We start from the raw sequence: 19124 nt of genomic DNA on the forward strand, positions 1-19124 counted from the left end.
CATTTCAAAAGGTGGCCAATTTTGAAATTTATTTTTCAGTACCGGTACTTCCAAAATATAACATTTTCCGCCATACCTGATGCGCCTGCAAAAAAAGGGGACTTTTCGTGCATGTTAAAGGCCTGAAAAAGGCGTCCAAACGTACAGAAGAGAAAACACAATTGTGTGGTGACGCTGCAATGATTTGACATGTGGCAAAGGAACGACTGTCGTGTTTGCCCGTGTATCATTCCACTAAACGGACTGTCCAAACAAATAAAACCCACATGTTGGTGACTCAGGCTTTTTTTTATTGTGTACATCTGCAAAATAATCCACCGTGGGCCAAAAAAAAAAAAAAAAAGAGTTGAGAGTGGCAGCACTTTGATAAAGGAGGTGAGAAACACAATTGAACAAGAGTGTTCAATAAAAGGTGAAATGACGAATCTTTCATCATTTATTTGTATTTCACACTGTTTTCTGCATGTAAAACTGAAATGATTCTCCATAAAGTGTGTTTTGTGATCATATTTTTGGGCGTCTGAGACAGAATAATTAGATTTACATTATTTTTTTCGGATGATTGGACTGAGGTACTTCTGTATTAGATGCTTTTACATTCAATCTGGTCTGAGGCCGCTCATTAAGTTTGCACAAAGACCTCGTGTTTGTCCAAAGATGTCGGCGTTAAGGCCACTTCAAACAAGCGTGCGCGAGACGCCGACGAGCAGGGAGTGATTGGCAGCAGCCCGGTTGCTGGTAAGAGTCACGATGACGGGGGAAGTGCAGGAGCAAGCAGCCGAAGGATGAAATGGTGTTGTGTGTAACGGCTGTTGTCTGACAGTCGTACGGTGATGGTGTCTTTTGTGGAGACATCCAGTGTTACACTTAATTCTTGTCCAAGTGAGATGGTGATCATGATGTGGATGATTGTGATGTGGATGATTATGATGTGGATGATTGTGATGTGGATAATTTTCTTAGACTTTTTATAGTGCGTCATCACATATCGTAATTTCTCCTGCTTGGTTGTCATGCCGCTCCAATAAATAATAACCACACAATGAAGTGTAGGCTTTCTTTGATCTGCTGCCTTTTGTGGTGGAGTCTTTTTTTTTTTGCCAGAAGGTATATTTGTTACCTTTTTATTACCACCACTCGTCAGTTCAGCTGCTTCCTGTCGCACGGACATTAGCGGCTAGCCGTTCAGCTTGGCCGCCTGCTCCTTCTCCACCTTCTCTTTGGCCTTCTCCTTCTCGATCAGCTTCTCCTCCTTCTGCAACATCACCATGATGTCTGCCACCTGCGAGGTGGAGATGTCGATGTCCTCCTTGTCGATCAGCTCCACCACCTGTTTGAACAAACACACATGCGGCTTCATTACGACGTTGAACCTTCCTGTCCTGTAGGTGGCGACCAAAGCAGAATGTAGGCTAAAAACAATGGTATGAAAACCTTAATTGTGATCGTTTCATTTTGCTTTGTTGTGTTATTTTCTAGCTTGGCTCTTATTAAACTACTTGCTAATTTATTGTTCAAATTTGGTTACTTTTAGCCAGGGTTTCCCCTAAATGTAATTGATTGTGGCGCACCACAAGGGAAAATAAAAGCCGCTACACCTTAAAGGAGAAATACACTTTTTGGGGGATTTTGCCTATTGTTCACAATCATTATGAGACAAAAACACACGTCATTTTTTTTATTTTAAAGATGATTAAAGACAACTTCATCAACGTTTTATAGACGCACTGCAAACTAGGGATGTCGCAGTATGAACATTTCTTATCACGGTTGTCATTATTATCGCATTATCTTTAAATGTTTATGGACATAAGAGGTTAAAAAAAATTAAAACAAATAAGAATTTTGCAAAGTGGCACCTGATGGCTATAAGACGTAACTGCACTTTTCGTCCATATAGATAAAAATAGTGTCCATGTATGTAAATAATAATTAAGATTATTTTTTTATCAATATTGAAATCACGATTATTGATTATGTAAGGTAAAACATGGTTGGGATGTGGTGTGAATGCGACGCCATCATGGAATTTGTAATGTGTAATGAAAAGGCTATAAAAGTTATCCAAATATTTAAAGACAAATCTTTTTTCTGGTTCATTATTAATATCAAAGTGTCATCTTTATCTCATTACATGATGCCTTCATCTCTATTTTTATATTTTGATAGATGTATTTTTTTAAGTCATGTACATGTATATGTATATATTAACGTATCCATTAAGAGTTTAAGCAGAAATATGTTGTATGGGTATTAATTACACACCATAAAACATTAACAAAATGCTGTGTCACATGAATGTTTTTTAAAGTAATTACTTTGTAACATGAAAAAACACAAGTGACGTAAAAAAAAAACCTGGTGTTTACTTTTTGATGTCAATATAAAACTCAAAGCAGTTTGGCTAATGAAGATGATGTTTAATAAACAAGCTTTGTTTTTTCTCTAACAACGCCTCCTAGTGGTTCAGTGCAACAGTGTGGCCAACAAAATTTAAAAGGAGTGATACCTCTCACATCGAATACACAATCTTCACAGCCTCCGTTCAGTTCGATGAGATGACAAAACATTTTAGCTAGTATTAAAGTTATTTGAACACCAATATAGTTTGCAGTTAAATAAAGGACGAGTGAACATCCCAGTAAACAAACTAAAGACTTTATAAACAAGTTGTGACAACATTCACGACACATCGCCTGCTGCATGTTTCTTCACCTCATTAACTCTCAGTCACAGCTGATGGACACTGTATTGAGAAAATGAATATATCGAATAGTTTTCTCCTTAGCTGTATACTTTTAGTGTGAGACAAGTGAGTCAGTCACAAATATTGTTCACACCTGTCGCCATCTAAAAACAGCAGTTTGAGACTCCACGGAAATGAAGCGAGGGAAAATGAAGTTGAACCAAACGCTTGGCTCTCTTTAATCTGAGGGGAAATCTCCATAGCAAAGTCCGTGTAGTTGTGTTCCATCATGATTTTCAAGCCAAACGACGTTAGTGCGCATGTGCGTGCCAGCACTGCTGTGACTTTGTTTCCAGGAAGTAAGCAGTGCTGCCTAAAATGCATTAATAAATGAAATTTTTTTCTCTAATTAAGAATTTAAATAGTATTACTAACCGTCTGGAATTTTACCAAGATTTGTCATTGTCCGTTTACCGTACATCCCTACTGCAAAAATATATATACCGTATTTTCCGCACTATAAGGCGCACCGGATTATTAGCCGCACCTTCTATGAATTACATATTTCATAATTTTGTCCACCAATAAGCCGCCCCGGACTATAAGCCGCGCCTACGCTGCGCTAAAGTGAATGTCAAAAAAACGCTGCGCTAAAGTGAATGTCAAAAAAACAGTCAGATAGTTCAGTCAAACTTTAATAATATATTGAAAACCAGCGTTCTAACAACTCTGTCCCAAAATGTACGCAAATGTGCAATCACAAACATAGTAAAATTCAAAATGGTGTAGAGCAATAAATAGCAACATAATGTTGCTCGAACGTTAATGTCACAACACACAAAATAAACATAGCGCTCACCTTCTGAAGTTATTCTTCATTCGTAAATCCTTCGAATTCTTCGTCTTCGGTGTCCGAATTGAAAAGTTGCGCAAGCGTGGGATCCAAAAATGGCCGGCTCCGCCTCGTCGAAGTCATCGGATTCAGTGTCGCTGTTGTTGTGCAGCAGTTCTGTGAATCCTGCCTTCCGGAAAGCTCGGACCACAGTTGTGACCGAAACTATCTGCCCAGGCATTTACGATCCACTGGCAGATGTTGGCGTATGTCGACCGGCGCTATCTGCCGTCTTAGTGAAGGTGTGTTCGCCTTCGGAGCTGTGTGAAAAAAGCCACCCGGCCTCTTCGCGTAAACTTCCCTTAACCACTCGCTCATCTTTTCTTCATCCATCCATCCCTTCGAGTTAGCTTTTATGATGACGCCGGCTGGAAAGGTCTCTTTTGGCAAGGTCTTCCTTTTGAATATCACCATGGGTGGAAGTTAGCATGGCAAGCTAGAACCACAGTGAAGGATGACTTCTCATTCCCTGTGGTGCGAATATTCACCGTACGTGCTCCCGTTCCACAGTGCGGTTCACAGGAATATCAGTTGCTGTGAAATACGGTAGTAATCCGTGTGCGGATGGAGAGATTGCGTCTTTTTATGAACCGGATCCTTGTCGCGTAGTAGGAGCCATTTTGTGGTCTTTACAGATGTAAACAGGAAATGAAACGTACGGTGATATCCGCGCGTTTTTTCTTCTTCTTCCGGGGGCGGGTGAAGCGCTTCCTGTTCTATGGGGGCGGGTGCTTTCCTTGGCGGTTGCTTGCGTAGAAGAAGAAGCGCTTCCTGTTCTACCGGGAAAAAAGATGGCGGCTGTTTACCGAAGTTGCGAGACCGAAACTTTATGAAAATGAATCGTAATAAAGCGCACCGGGTTATAAGGCGCACTGTCAGCTTTTGAGAAAAATTGTGGTTTTTAGGTGCGCCTTATAGTGCGGAAAATACGGTAATGTAGAAACAGACACATTCATAAGAATATGTAATATGTAGGATATTTACTGTATTTTGGTTATTTTAATCAATGCCGGAACTAATTCTTTGTTGTGTTTATTGCCGTTTCCATAGCGCGCGTTCGACTTCTTGCGACAACCCCATCCGGATACTAACACGCATGTGTTCTAATCATGGCAGATTTGGTAAGAAACAACAAAGACGACTATTTTTGGACAAATGAGGATTCACAACCCTATCTTTTTTTAAGCTGAATATACAGAGGATGAACTGCTGTTTCTTGAAGCAGACAGAAGCCGAGAGAGAAGGTGAAAGTGAATAGAAGCTGCAAAATGTGGAACTTAGAGACAAGATTTTTCAACATAAATGGAGTGCTTACCCATAATTAACCGGAAAAAACGTCACTGGACCAAACGCACAACTGTGAGTAGTTCGAGTGAGTCACACTTTAATATTAATCATGACAAACTCAGCACGTCATGCGTGTATCATGACAGACAGCGTACGTAGTTAGCTTTTACGGCTAATACCGTAGCATGCCGATGTGTTACTACGCTAGAAAAAGGGTTCCTCAGTGTTCACTCTTACAATGACAATGTCGCTTCAGCTTGGTTATTATACAGGTTAAGGAACATAAATTAAATATTGTTGACATTTTTAAATGCATTTGTACAGTGATTTAGCGGTAGAATGTATTGCTGATCGACCCTGGAACAGAGCTGGCACTAGGGCTGGGTGATACGGCCTTTTATTAATATCTCGATATTTTTAGGCCATGTCACGATACACAATATATATCTCAATATTTTGCCTTAGCCTTGAATGAACACTTGATGCATATAATCACAGCAGTATGATGAGTCTATGTGTCTACATTAAAACATTCTTCTTCATACTGCATTAATATATGCTACTTTTAAACTTTCACGCAGAGAAAGAAATCACAACTAAAAAAATCACTATTTTTTCATACGGTGTTGATGTGGAAATGTTTGCCTCGGCATTTTGATGGTGTGGACGTGTGGCACTGAATGGAGATAAGCGTCTCGACAGACGTTACAATATTTGAACAATGATGACGAAAACTGTTTTCTCTGTCGTGTCCGTGTGTCGAAAACTGTTATGCGCTAATTTTTTATTTGATTTTGTGTGTGGCATAGATTTGCGGTGGGCAGAGCAGTGCGCAATTGCACAGGCGCTCACCTTAGAGGGGAGGTTGCTCGCACGGCTCCGCTAGCATCACAGCTAACGTTAGCCATGCTGCTACCTCAATGCTGGGAGAGGACGTATACGTATGTTACGTATGACGTGACAGTATGTGACGTGTGTAAGAAGCTGCGCTTGCTGTCTGTGAGAGGGAGACACAGGAAAGAGTGAGAAGAGCCTGTTGTGTAATGCCAGCAGCTAAAAGCCACTGCGTGAGAATCCACAGACCTGTGGATGTGTTGAAGGTATGCTGGAAAATGCGGAACGGGAATTGGGGAGCAGCAGCAAAGTGGAACGTATTATTTAAATCAGTGCGTTGGAAAACACGGACCGGAGTTTTTTTTAAAACTGGATCTGGATCGGCATTTTCCCATGCCTTGCCGATACGCATTTTTTTGCAAATATCGGCGGCCGATCCGATCCAACTATCAGATCGGGACATCCCTAATGTGTATGTTATCTCCTTCTGTTGTTGACAATTTTTTTCATACGGTGTTGATCTGGAAATGTTTCTTGGGCATTTTGTGGGTGTGGCACCGGCCGCAGATGTTGACATGCGGAGTTTCAAGCACTCTTCATTCTCTAGCGGGTGACTTTTCAAACGATGCTACTAATTAGCAGTGCTGCTACTTTTTGTAGCAACGCTTTTGCCGCATACTTGACATATTACGGTTGTCTGTTCAACATCTTTCCGCTTGAAGCCAAACCACCACCAAACGATGGACCCTGTGCTGTTTTTCTAGGGAAATAAATCTTCCTTCATTTGTTACCAGATTCACACCTTCTCTCTCGTATTACCACTCGCACCACTCCGCTAGCACCAAAGCTAACGTTACCCATGTCGCTAGCTGTCTGCTCCGCGAGGGCGTATAACGTTGCACGCACGACAGTATGTGACGTATGTAAGAAGGTGCGCTTGTTTTATGTCTCTGTGAGCAGGAGAGACAAGATAGAGTGAGAAACGCCTGTAGTGTAATGCTCGCAGCTAAAAGCAACTGCGTGAGAACGTATACTCGAATATCACGATATAGTCATTTTCTATATCGCACAGAGACAAACCCGCGATATATCGAGTATATTCGATATATCGCCCAGCCCTAGTTGGCACTCGGCAAAAGTAAGGAGAGAAAGTTCAAAAGAAAGCATTTCAAGTTAATTAATGTTTGTTGTTCAAGCCGGTGAAAACTATTGTATTTTTTAGGACCATAGGGCACACCGGATTATGAGGCGCAGTGCTGACCAGCGGGTCTATTCAAGCACAAGGGGTCGTAATACGTTGCATACATTAAGTTTTACAGACCATCTTCAAGATGCCCCGTTTTGTAGGCAGGCTTATTTACTTGCCTCCACTTTGACAGCATCTTCTCCCTGTCATCTTTGTTGTAGCGGAAGTTTTAAGCGCTTCCATAGAGAGTCTACTGACATAAGTTAGAACTTTACGCTACTTTGAATTAGAAATGGCAACAGTGAAGGATTAATGCCCCATATTTAGAGGATAGAGAAAAAGAAGGAGCTTATTGACTACAACACGGACTACAATGGCGGTCGCACGCAAATTTTCGGGACTTACCCAACCAAGATCCCAAATACACATCAGCAAGTACCAATAGGTAGGAAAAGTTGGTTTTGCATAATATTGCAAAACAAAACACACCATAATAATACCCGTATGATGAAGCACGGTACGTCTGACTACGGTAGCCGTAGTAATGATCCGCGTTTCATCAAGCGGTGCGGCTTCATAGTTACCAAAGTTGTACTAAAACATTTTGACAGATTTTTGAGCGCCGTGTGTAATGTTCTATATTCTCAATGGAACATCAACGTTTTGGGCTTGCTTGCTCGCGTCATTTATTGAACAGGTGTCAACTTGTAGTCCACAGGTATCTCATGTGTGAGTACATTAGGCACACCGGTTATAAGGCAAACTGTCCATTTTTAATGAAATGAAAGGATTTTAGGTGCGCCTTATAGTCAGAAAAATACGGTACACAAAGTTTGACATTACTACAGACAGTACACCGCCTAACTTTTTGTATTGTGCGCCTTTGTATCTCCGTTTGGATATCTGTGTGTTGGTTTTCATTCCAAAAATATTCATGTTAGGTTAATTGGAGACGGTAAAATGTGCATAGCTAATTTTCAATAGCCTGTCAACGAGCTGGTCCATTATGCATTAGAATTAAGCTTCGTGGTTAGCATGGCTTTTTGTTTCCTCCTCTGTCGCATGTTTAGATGCGACTTGAAATTTCGCCACACCTAGTGTGTGTGTGACAATCATTGGTACTTTAACTTTAACTACATTGCGTTCATTGCTGCTAGTCACTCTCAATTTTGCAGAACACGGCTAGACTCTGTCATCGATGTGCATTGCCAGGACAGGCTGGTACAATTGAAATCTCTATCTTAAGCCAAATGTATATTATTTCAGTCATATGTGGTCCAAGCCATAGGAACAGAACCCGTTCGTAGACCAAAGGCATAGCGACGGTCCGACAGTTTCTCTCGACAAGTGGACATACCTTAATGACGTCGTCAATGTCGATCTTGCCGTCCTTGTTGTCGTCGAGCGCCTCAGCGATGCTCTGCAGCTTGTGCTCTGGAATGTTCTGGATCTGCCGCATGACGACGATGAGCTCGTCGATGCTAATGAGGTTCTCCCTGAAGGTGTAGAAGAGACTGTATACAGATAACATGTTATCGGCTTGAGCGGGGTGTAAAAGGTGGTGGAGATGTTTGTTTTTGTCAGGGACATGGGGGGGGGCGCTCAGCATGCCGATCACAACAATCCTACTTTTCCCGGCAACCTTCTGGAAGCTTCCTGCATGTTAATTCATGCTAAAACCAATGAGCATCGCTTCCAAAATCTCTGATCCACATGATGTCATTAAAAATCAGAATTCAAATGTTTCGGTGGACTACAGATTGTTGAAAGCAAGATGGGAGTGGAATAAAACCAACTTGTACAGCACAGTCACAGCAGACAACCATGACGGCGTGTTAGCAAAAGCAGCAAAAAGACGGTTTATTGCAGTTTAACTTACCTGGCAGCATCTCTATGTTTAGTCAAGAATAATCTGGAATATTTTTCATCAATCAATTACAGATTGATTTCATTAGAGTAAAAGATTACCAATTTTAAATGGGGTTTTCTGGGAAACAATTGGGTTTCATTGATCTCCACCAACATTTTACCAAGCAAGCATGATGAGGATGAGAATGATTTGGATGACGGACACAAAAACAAAATATTTTGGAACATATCACCGAATCAGTGCCACTTGCTTGTTGTAACTCTCAAAATAACCCACTTTTTCAACTTTAAAACTGACAAAACAAATAAATTGCTCATTAAAAGCTGCGAGCAGTGTTAAACGGGCCTTCGCCCTCATTGCATCGCAGGGTATACGTGAGTCGGCCGGCACAGGTTAAGGAACGTAAATAAAGGTTATGCGGTCACGTCCTTCCCGACAACCTGACCCACCATGAAACATTTCGGGAACCCAAAATATAAAATATGTAAAGGCCCTCTAAAAGGCATCCAAATGTATAGAAGAAAATACAGCAATTTCAATAGGGCTGCATTGTACCAGCGGGGCTCGCTCCAAATATTGCTTATCGGCCTCTTTGACTACTATTAAACGGTATCGGTATCAGTCAATCTCTAGCGCAAACACAAAAACTCAGTTTTGCACACACTCACACATTTGGATTTACAAAATATGCAATGGAGTTTGCATGTTCCCCCGTGACTGCGTGGGTTCCCTTCGGGTTCTCTGGCTTCCTCCCACCTCCAAAGACATGCACCTGGGGATAGGTTGATTGGCAACACTAAATTGGCCCTAGTGTGTGAATGTGGGTGTGAATGTTGTCTGTCTATCTGTGTTGGCTCTGTGATGAGCTGGCGACTTGTCCAGGGTGTACAGCGCCTACTGCCCGAAAGCAGCTGAGATAGGCTCCAGCAACCCTCGCGACCCCGAAAGGGACAAGTGGTAGAAAATGGATGGATGGATGAATGGAAAATATGCAATCAGATCAAAATGCAGGACACTTTGCTCAATGAAAATGTATCTTACATTTTAATTTGATGGGCATTTATTCGTTTTTGCATGTATTTATGGATGGATTATTGTATTTCCTGGGTTTGCAATTGGCACAGATTCGGGGGAATGGCTTGAACCATGCCATGTCTAAAAATGTGAACGAGCAACATCTGATAGATATGTTCTAGTTCTTACCCGATGGGTGGCGTGGTTGCGCTGTCCATCTGTCCGTCCAGGATCACCTTGTCATTCTCCAGCTCGAGGATGATCTTGTCGATGCGGCCTATCATTCGGTTGACTCTTTTGGACAGACGCTGGCTGGCTTTGGACTCCTGCACTGCCTTCTCCTGGCCTGTCTTGGAGAGCTCCATCTTGATCTCCTGCAGGTCCTGCAGGACGGAGGAAGAATGGGTGGATGAACATTGAAGAGTTTGTACTTTAAAGAGGGGAACATGATAGAACGGCGTCAGACCTCGCTGTATTCCTGGACGTCATCCTTGAGCTCCTCCAGCTCCTCCTTCTCCAAAGTCAGCAGCTTCTTCTGCTCCTTCAACTTGGAGCAGGCGTCACTGATCATGTCGATCTCCTCTTTGGTGATCTCCTCGCCCTTCAGCATAGGAAAAGGCCCAATGAATAGACCAGTGCTAACAGTACAGCATCCGAACCAGTCCCCCAAGAATCTTTTGAGCTACTTACTTTAGATAAATAGAGGTAAATGGGTTATACTTGTATAGCGCTTTTCTACCTTCAAGGTACTCAAAGCGCTTTGACACTATTTCCACATTCATGAGTTATGAACGAATCGTTCAAACCGATCAAGTTTTTTTTACTCATCTGGAACTCACATGTACTCTTTTCCGCTCACTTAGCGCAGAGGTCGGCAACCTTTACCACTCAAAGAGCCATTTTGACCCGTTTCACAAAATAAAAAAAACAATGGGAGCCACAAAACTCTTTTGAAATTTAAAATGAAATAACACTGCATACAAAGTTTTTTTTTGCTTTGTGCTATGTATAAACCAGGGGTCTCAGACACGCGGCCCGCACCTTAATATGAAAATGTAATGTTAGTGCGGCCCGCAAGTTTTATATGAATGCCGCTTGACAGCATCACACTTGCCAACCCAATTTTTCCGAGAGACTCCCAAATTTCAGAGCAACTATTCTCTTGAATGTTTGCTGATTTTCACCCAAACAACAATAATAAGGGCGTGCTATGATAGCACTGCCTTTAGCGCCCTCTACAACTTGTACAAACAGCTTGCCAGCACAGTCACATGTTGTATGCGGCTTCTGCAGACACACATAAGTGACTGCAAGGCATACTTTTTCAACAGCCATACAGGTCACACTGAGGGTGCCCGTTTAAACAACTTTAACACTCTTACTAATATGCGCCACACTGTGAACCCACACCAAACAAGAATGACAAACACATTTCGGGAGAACATCCGCACCGTAACACAACATAAACACCATAGTTTGGTGTGGGTTCACAGTGTGGCGCATATTAGTAAGAGTGTTAAAGTTGTTTATATCACAACCCTCAGTGTAACCTGTATGGCTGTTGACCAAGTATGCCTTGCAGTCACTTACAGCACGCAGATAGCATGGTGTAAAAGCGGACGCGACGACATGTTGTAGAGGACGTTAAAGGCAGTGCCTACACGGCACGCTCTCAATATTGTTGTCCAGGGGAAAATCGGAGAATGTTTACCCTGAGAGATTTCCGGGAGAGGCACTGAAATCCGGAAACCTCCTGGAAAAATCGGGGGGGGGGGGGGGGCCAAGTATGCAGCTGAGCCGCATCAGAGTGATCAAAGAGCCGCATGCGGCTCCGGAGCCGTGGGTTGCCGACCCCTAACTTAGCGCTAGCGCTAACTAAATTGCAAAAGGAAACCAGGTAACAGTCACAGCGTGATTAAATGCATGAAGTCAGAAGGAAGAATCAAGTTTCCCATCACTAGTGTCTCCAGGTAGCATCTGACTTTTTGAAACTTTCAGGGATTGTTAGTTCCAGGTCAAAGAAACGATCCTATATATTATTGAGACTATTTAATCCAATATATAGAAAGAGGTCTGGTTCGATTAGATTACATTAGACTACACAGAACTTTTTTGATCCGCTGAGTGTGGCCTCAGGGTCCAACAGCAGCAACACCCGATCTCTCTTTATCCGTTGAAACGCCAAAGACCATCAGTCCTACTGTGAATTGATTGACGGTTGGTGATTGGCACATGACCTGTTAGACCCATCTGCGCTGGGAAAAAACGTGGGCAGTGAGTACAGGGGATTGTGGCGACATCTACTGATGCCGTTCTTCCTTTGTGAGCTTGTCTGTGATGTTCTGCAGCAGGGATTCTCTCTGCTTCACAAGATTGCGCCCCAGTTTTGACAGCTCGACGCCATTTACCCCGGTGTTGTGCTAGTGTCTCCCATTTGGTATGCTCAATCCCAAAGGACTTCAGGGATACTTTCAGGGTGTCCTTTAATCTTTTTCTCCTGGCCTCCTTGAGATCCCTGAGAGAGTTCGCCATATAACAATTTATTAGATAGCCGGTTCTCTGACATCCGGGCTGCATGTCCAGTCCAGCGAAGCTGCAATTGCATCACGATGGTGTAAGTCCTGGGCTGCATAGCACGGGCAAGGACCTCTGTAGCCATGTGTACATGGACAACATTTATTTATTCTTAATTTTAATTTTAATGTTAATGTGTACATGGACCCTGTAAAAAAGTATCTGATAATGACATGCATGGTCGTCTCGGTCACGCTTCCGATCGGTCAGCCGGGGTCGCCGCATTGGGCCGTCTCACGGGTCCCTTCCACGCAATGGAGGCCGACCAGCAGGCTCGGAGAGACCCACATGACCGAACAAGTGTCAAGGAGGCCGTGAAGACGTTGCCTTCGAGCGATCACCCACTGCCTTCAACTTCTATTGACATCACGGCAACAGCAGTGGCTGCAATGTTTTCCTCAAAGTGGAATCTCGCGGGATGGTATTTTACGAGAATTACGGCTATGACGCAAAATACCCTTTAATGGAAATACCTACAAGTCGCTAATGTACTTTATCGAAATGTTATTTTGCGAAAACCTGCAATAAAAACACAGCTTATATGTGGTCCATGTTTCACAACCATATAAAAGGATAGTGAGAACAGCTCGGCATAGACATGTCATGGATCAAACAGAATAATAGGTCCTGTTTACACTGCACACCAAATTGGATTTTTTGCCCTCAAGTGACACAGATCGGGATTATTTTGCCAGTCTAAATGCAAAGTGCTTCAAATCTGATCTTTCACATCAGATTCAGGCCACGTCAGGAGTTAGTGCAAATCAGTTTGGAATCTTTTTAAATATGACTTTAGTCTGAACGCAATGCAACCTCAATGCGACCCGTATGTGACTTTTTCGTCAGCTTTGGGCAAGCTACATCATTCCTGTGCGCACGGAAAGACGCAACCGCCAGCGGAAATGGATACTTTATCACAACATCGGGTTTCAATGAGCAAAGTTTTTTTCCAACGGCCGAATTGCTTGGTTTTAAATGACGTCACATTCGGCTCATGTCCTGCACAATAAATACGCGTGGTGGTCAGGCCAGCGTCTGTTTTTAATTGTTATTAGGCAGCATTATTCCTTACTCAAAGAAAAATGACCTATGCTTGTGTTGTTTACGGCTGTACAAACCGTTCCAATCGCAAAAAGGATAAAAGTTTCTTCAGAGTTCCTCGAGAGGCAATCAACAAGGGAGGAAGAGTGCAAGATTTTACAAAACAACGACGAATAAAGTAGAACGCACTCCAGTCCAAGGGAGCAGAGTCGAACAATGCACGTGTTTGCAATGATCAATTCATTAAAAAAATTGTTTGATGTACTTTTAATGTTTAGTGTTACCCCGTTTAAGAGTTATCTTGTTATTATTTGTATTTCTGAAAACACATTTTAGCTACGAGTGTTTCATAAATCACCAACTCAGCAAAGTCTAATTAAAATAAATCAAATGTGATCAAAACCTGAAATAGTTCAATCTTTACCAAAGGCAACAATCATAAACAAAAATGTCCTTGATATCACTCGACACATCTTTTTTTGATAATTATAGGGATCTATTCCATTGCATAGTTAAATTTTTTGCCTGTATCTTCTTTTTGCAGGAAGATCTAGGCCCCTTGCGTACTCAGATAGTTTGCGTGCTGCTTGCTGCACAATGGCCATCTTGGCTGGGCAGATCACCACAGTTTTTCACTTCCTGAAAAAAGTAACGTCATGGAATACAAGCAATAGTGCGCAAAATAATAGGCTATATCTAATAATTAAACATATATTTTGATTTTTAAGTAATTGTGTGATTGTTGAAGAACCAGAATGGACGCTGTTGCGTATTTGCTTACATGTGAGTTTAAAGATAAAGCTAACGTTGATCCACGCAAATATATTACACTATATATATATATATATATATATATATATCCATTCATAATTTTACTTTAATATATTTCATGTAAAACACACTCATATTCAAGGTGTGGCAACCATATCTATGGTGGCAATTGTTATTTTATTTTGTAGTAGTAGTAGCGAATTTACAGAATCCAGTCAACTTCCTTTGTTTTCACTTTATCGAACTGCGCATGCAAGTGACGTCGAGGCCACATTGGGACCGCATTGGGGCCTGTGCGCGTTTACACTGGAGTCTGATAAAGACCACATTTTACTTGCAGCCAGCTGGAAAAAAAATCACATTATGAAAAAATCTGATTTGGGCTACTTTGGCCTGCAGTGTAAACTTAGTCATAAAGTATTAATTTTAAAAATGCATGGATAATGATGATAATCAAGGCAGAATGTCATATTATCGCACATTGTTCCTGTCCCCCTCCTCATCTTCCATCATCCCAACCCCCTCTCTTCAAAAGAAGGGGTTATAAAGTTTGATGGCACAGGGAACAAATTAGTTTTTAAGTGTGTTTGTTTTGCTCCTGCTGTCACTGAAAAAAACGTCTGAGCGCTGATGACCACCTGCTGAGAGTGTCTGGCATTTTCTACGATGAACAGCAACTTGTTCAGCGGTAAGGAAGTCCAGTTCCATCCTAATCACTACTTTTTTTCTAGAACTTGCAATGATCGTTGTTATAGCTAGTTGATCAAGTTTACCGTTAGTCAACATATCGTGGCGCAGTGGAAGAGTGGCCGTGCACGACCCGAGGGTCCCTGGTTCAATCCCCACCTAGTACCAACCTCGTCATGTCCGTTGTGTCCTGAGCAAGACACTTCACCCTTGCTCCTGATGGGTGCTGGTTAGCGCCTTGCATGGCAGCTCCCTCCATCAGTGTGTGAATGTGTGTGTGAATGGGTAAATGTGGAAGTAGTGTCAAAGCGCTTTGAGTACCTTGAAGGTAGAAAAGCGCTATACAAGTACAACCCATTTATCATTTATCATTTATAATGAGCTCTCGGAGGTCAAATTGTTTTCTTTCTTACCTTTTTGCCCCTGTCATTATCTATATATTCTAAAACCTGGAGGTCCAAGGTCAGAAAATGTTTTCTCCTACATTTCTACGGTCCTCAACCATCTATTTATTACGCTTTGTTTTGTCTAAGCGAGCAGCTAGGTGGATTCAAACAACACATCACTACAGAACAAATACAACTTGTGAGAAAATGTAAGGGTTGGGAAGAGCAAGGTTCACTTCTAAAAGGGTCTACAAGGACTGGAAAGGGAATAACTACATTACAAACTTTATTAGCATTAGCAACCTTCAGAGCACCAGTATCTCAGAAGGTTGTCACAAATGCAAGACACCTACAGAGAAAGAGGACTGTGAGGGAATTATCCAGGTCCAGAACGAGCAAGGACTTAAAGCAACTTGGGAAGAGGAGGAAGAGACATTGTTAAAGCTAACCTGGTAGCGCAGGAATGTCTGCCACTGTTCATACTGAATGGTGTGAAAGGAGAGCAAGTGACAGCGTGACGAAGCGACAGGCCAGTCAGTAAAGCAGACAAATATTTTACTAGATCATGCAAAAGCATTAAAAAAAGATACACAACACTTGATTTAATAAATGCTATTAAAAGAGAGCCAAAGGCAGTTTTGTGTAATATAGTGATATTGAAAACTAACACTCACTTTAACTCCTTCAATGACAGGTGCTGTGTCCCTGAGCGTGTGGGAATGAACACTGTGAGACTGGCTGCGTCTGCTTGTCTCGGCCTCCTGTTCCAACTCGTCATCCTGCAGAGGACAAAAAAGGTAAGAGTTCATCTGACATGCAGCAGAGGGCAACATGTGAATATCTCTAGAGACTGAACTTGTGTGCTGCTGATTGTGCGACATAATGACTTTGATTTGATGCATGTACTCAACAAGTTTCTGTGTTTGGAACTAGCATGCGAGTTGAAGTGAAGTATTCGTACCCTGGCAGCCTTCTCAGCAGCATCAGCCAGCCTCTCCATCTCCCTGTCTTTGTTGTCCTGACGTATGGCCGCCTCTTCCCGCAGCGTAGTTTCCACTTTGGTCTTGTTGTCCACTTTGGACAGCTCCATCTCGGCCACCATTAACTGGGCCTCCTTTGTCTGGTGAAAAGAGAGCAGCCGGATCAAGACCGAATGCTGTAATTGTGGGTTTCTATGTAACTGAAGTAGCTTGATCATGTGCACAACTGCACAAATATGTAACATTGACCATGACATAAATTGGGCTTGACATTTAAGGGTGTCAAAAAAAATTGATTTTCAAATGAATCACGATTCTTATTTGTAACAATTCTTTAACAATGAAAAAAAAATCAAAAATCGATTAAAAAAAAGGACACCCCTGATGTAGATGATCATATTTGCTGTACAGATTTACTTTAGAAAAGAGATACTTCTATTGCCTTTTTCGTATTTGAGTTAAGTGGTGCATGTAGAACCAAATACATGTACTGTCTTTGATGATGACCTGAGCTCACAAGCAAAGAGTTTGTCAAAATCCCCACCATATTGTAGTCTGTCTACTTATTGTTTCCTTGGTCCATAAAACCCATACTATCATATGGAACATAACTGCAAAAGACCACAAAGTGTTTTGACATCATCTAGTACATACCGCCATTTCAGGAAGCGTCTGCAGGGTGGTCTTCAGCTGGTCGGCGGGGGACAGAGTGTCGGGGAGGTACATAGCTCGAGAGAGCAGCAGCAGGGAGGTAGGAATCTGCTGGGTGAGATGCAGCTCCAGCCACTGTAAAACACACAGACAGCAGGTCAGCAACTGCAAATGAGTGCATCATTTCAGGACATAAATACAGTAGAAGTGAGTAAGACTCTGCCATTACCTGGCTGAGCTGTTCTCTCAGCCGCTCCTCTGTGACCCCGAGAGATCTCATCCCTCGAACCCGACATGCGGACTGGACCTCGTTTACGTTGAGGCTCTCCACACCCTCCTCTGCTATCAGCTAGAAGATGAAATGCTAGGTTTACATTAATAAGCTAACAGACATTTAAAGAGGTCATATTATGATTATTTTGTCTGCATTTAAAACACTTCCCTGTGGTCTACATAAGAAGTAATGAAGGTTCTTTGGTCAAAATCTTGCATAGATTACTACGTTTTACAGACCATCTTTAAAGCACTTTCTGATGGTCTCTCCCCGTCAGCCATGTTATAGTATTTAGCGCATCCCTATCGATTCTACTGACAGAGATGTAAGTTAGAACTATACACTACTTTGTATTAGAAATGGCAACAGCAGAGGATGCATGTGCATGTACGAGCCAGTGTGCCCCACAACAAGAGGATGGAGGAAAAAAAGGAACTTATTGACTACAGTGTTGGGCTACAATGGCGGACTCACGCAAAGATCATTGGGTAAATTTCTACCAACCTGACCTCACCAACTGAGAAAGCGTCACAAGTTGGGCAAATTCCAAACGGCTCGTTTGGAGGTAGTATGAAGGAAGGCAGGATTGTTTTATTAATACTGTATCTCCGCAATGCCTTCACTGTTTGTTTTATGCAGATCTCAAATACACAAAAACAGGTACCATTCAATGGCAGGATTTTCCCTACATTTAATTGATTGTGGCATGGCGCCACGGCAAAATAAACTGCCACACCTTACAAATGAAGGTGGTTCACGTGAAAACTAATTAAACTAAGACAATGTATGAATGGATATACATCACATATTATTTACGCACTTGTGACTAGCAATGCGCTGCAAATTCGGTCACCGAAAGACTTTGATAATTCAAAGAGCACTGCTGAAACAGGATGTTGTGATGAAGTAAGTAAGACGCAAAGGATTGTCTGTAATGTGGATGTACTTGCTGAGATATACCCGCGTACAGCCAAATACAAAATGTGCAATCTGGACAGTGGCGCTATATATATATATATATATATATATATATATATATATATATATATATATATATATATATATATATATATATATATACAGTGGGGCAAAAAAGTATTTAGTCAGCCACCGATTGTGCAAGTTCTCCCACTTAAAATGATGACAGAGGTCTGTAGTTTTCATCATAGGTACACTTCAACTGTGAGAGACAGATTGTGAAAAAGAATCCAGGAATTCACAATGTAGGAATTTTAAATAATTTATTTGTAAATTATGGTGGAAAATAAGTATTTGGTCACTTCAAATAAGGAAGATCTCTTGCTCTCACAGACCTGTAACTTCTTCTTTAAGAAGCTCTTCTGTCTTCCACTCGTTACCTGTATTAATGGCACCTATTTGAACTCGTTATCTGTATAAAAGACACCTCTCCACAGCCTCAAACAGTCAGACTCCAAACTCCACTATGGCCAAGACCAAAGAGCTGTCGAAGAACACCAGGAAAAGAATTGTAGACCTGCACCAGACTGTGAAGAGTGAATCTACAATAGGCAAGCAGCTTGGTGTGAAAAAATCAACTGTGGGAGCAATTATCAGAAAATGGAAGACATACAAGACCACTGATAATCTCCCTCGATCTGGGGCTCCACGTAAGATCTCATCCCGTGGGGTCAAAATGATCATGAGAACGGTGAGCAAAAATCCCAGAACCACACGGGGGGACCTGGTGAATGAACTGCAGAGAGCTGGGACCAAAGTAACAAAGGTTACCATCAGTAACACACTACGCCGACAGGGAATCAAATCCTGCAGGGCCAGACGTGTGCCCCTGCTTTAGCCAGTGCATGTCTAGGCCCGTCTGAAGTTTGCCAGAGAGCACATGGATGATACAGCAGAGGATTGGGAGAATGTCATGTGGTCAGATGAAACCAAAATATAACTTTTTGGTATAAACTCAACTTGTCGTGTTTGGAGGAAGAAGAATACTGAGTTGCATCCCAAGAACACCATAC

The 19124-nt window shown here is 42.0% G+C and overlaps 1 protein-coding gene across 4 annotated transcripts in view; it reads right to left on the reverse strand.

The window, feature by feature from the left end:
* Positions 1-242: 242 nt before the first annotated feature.
* The window catches only part of letm1 (leucine zipper-EF-hand containing transmembrane protein 1), a 62120-nt gene continuing 43238 nt past the window's right edge, over positions 243-19124 (reverse strand). Inside the window, exons 7-15 of one of the 4 annotated variants that reach the window (XM_061925119.2) lie at positions 17089-17208; positions 16863-16994; positions 16190-16348; positions 15903-16007; positions 15678-15710; positions 10236-10370; positions 9959-10152; positions 8243-8399; positions 243-1330 (exon numbers count right to left, since the gene is read on the reverse strand). In XM_061925119.2, the coding sequence (XP_061781103.1) occupies positions 1178-1330; positions 8243-8399; positions 9959-10152; positions 10236-10370; positions 15678-15710; positions 15903-16007; positions 16190-16348; positions 16863-16994; positions 17089-17208 (1188 nt within the window). In that variant the 3' untranslated portion in view covers positions 243-1177. The remainder of the gene's footprint in view (positions 1331-8242; positions 8400-9958; positions 10153-10235; positions 10371-15677; positions 15711-15902; positions 16008-16189; positions 16349-16862; positions 16995-17088; positions 17209-19124) is intronic. The other 3 variants (XM_061925120.2, XM_061925121.2, XM_061925122.2) reach the window with 3 other exon arrangements.

Source organism: Nerophis lumbriciformis, linkage group LG29 (genome assembly GCF_033978685.3).
Source record: "Nerophis lumbriciformis linkage group LG29, RoL_Nlum_v2.1, whole genome shotgun sequence".
Lineage (NCBI taxonomy): Eukaryota > Metazoa > Chordata > Actinopteri > Syngnathiformes > Syngnathidae > Nerophis > Nerophis lumbriciformis.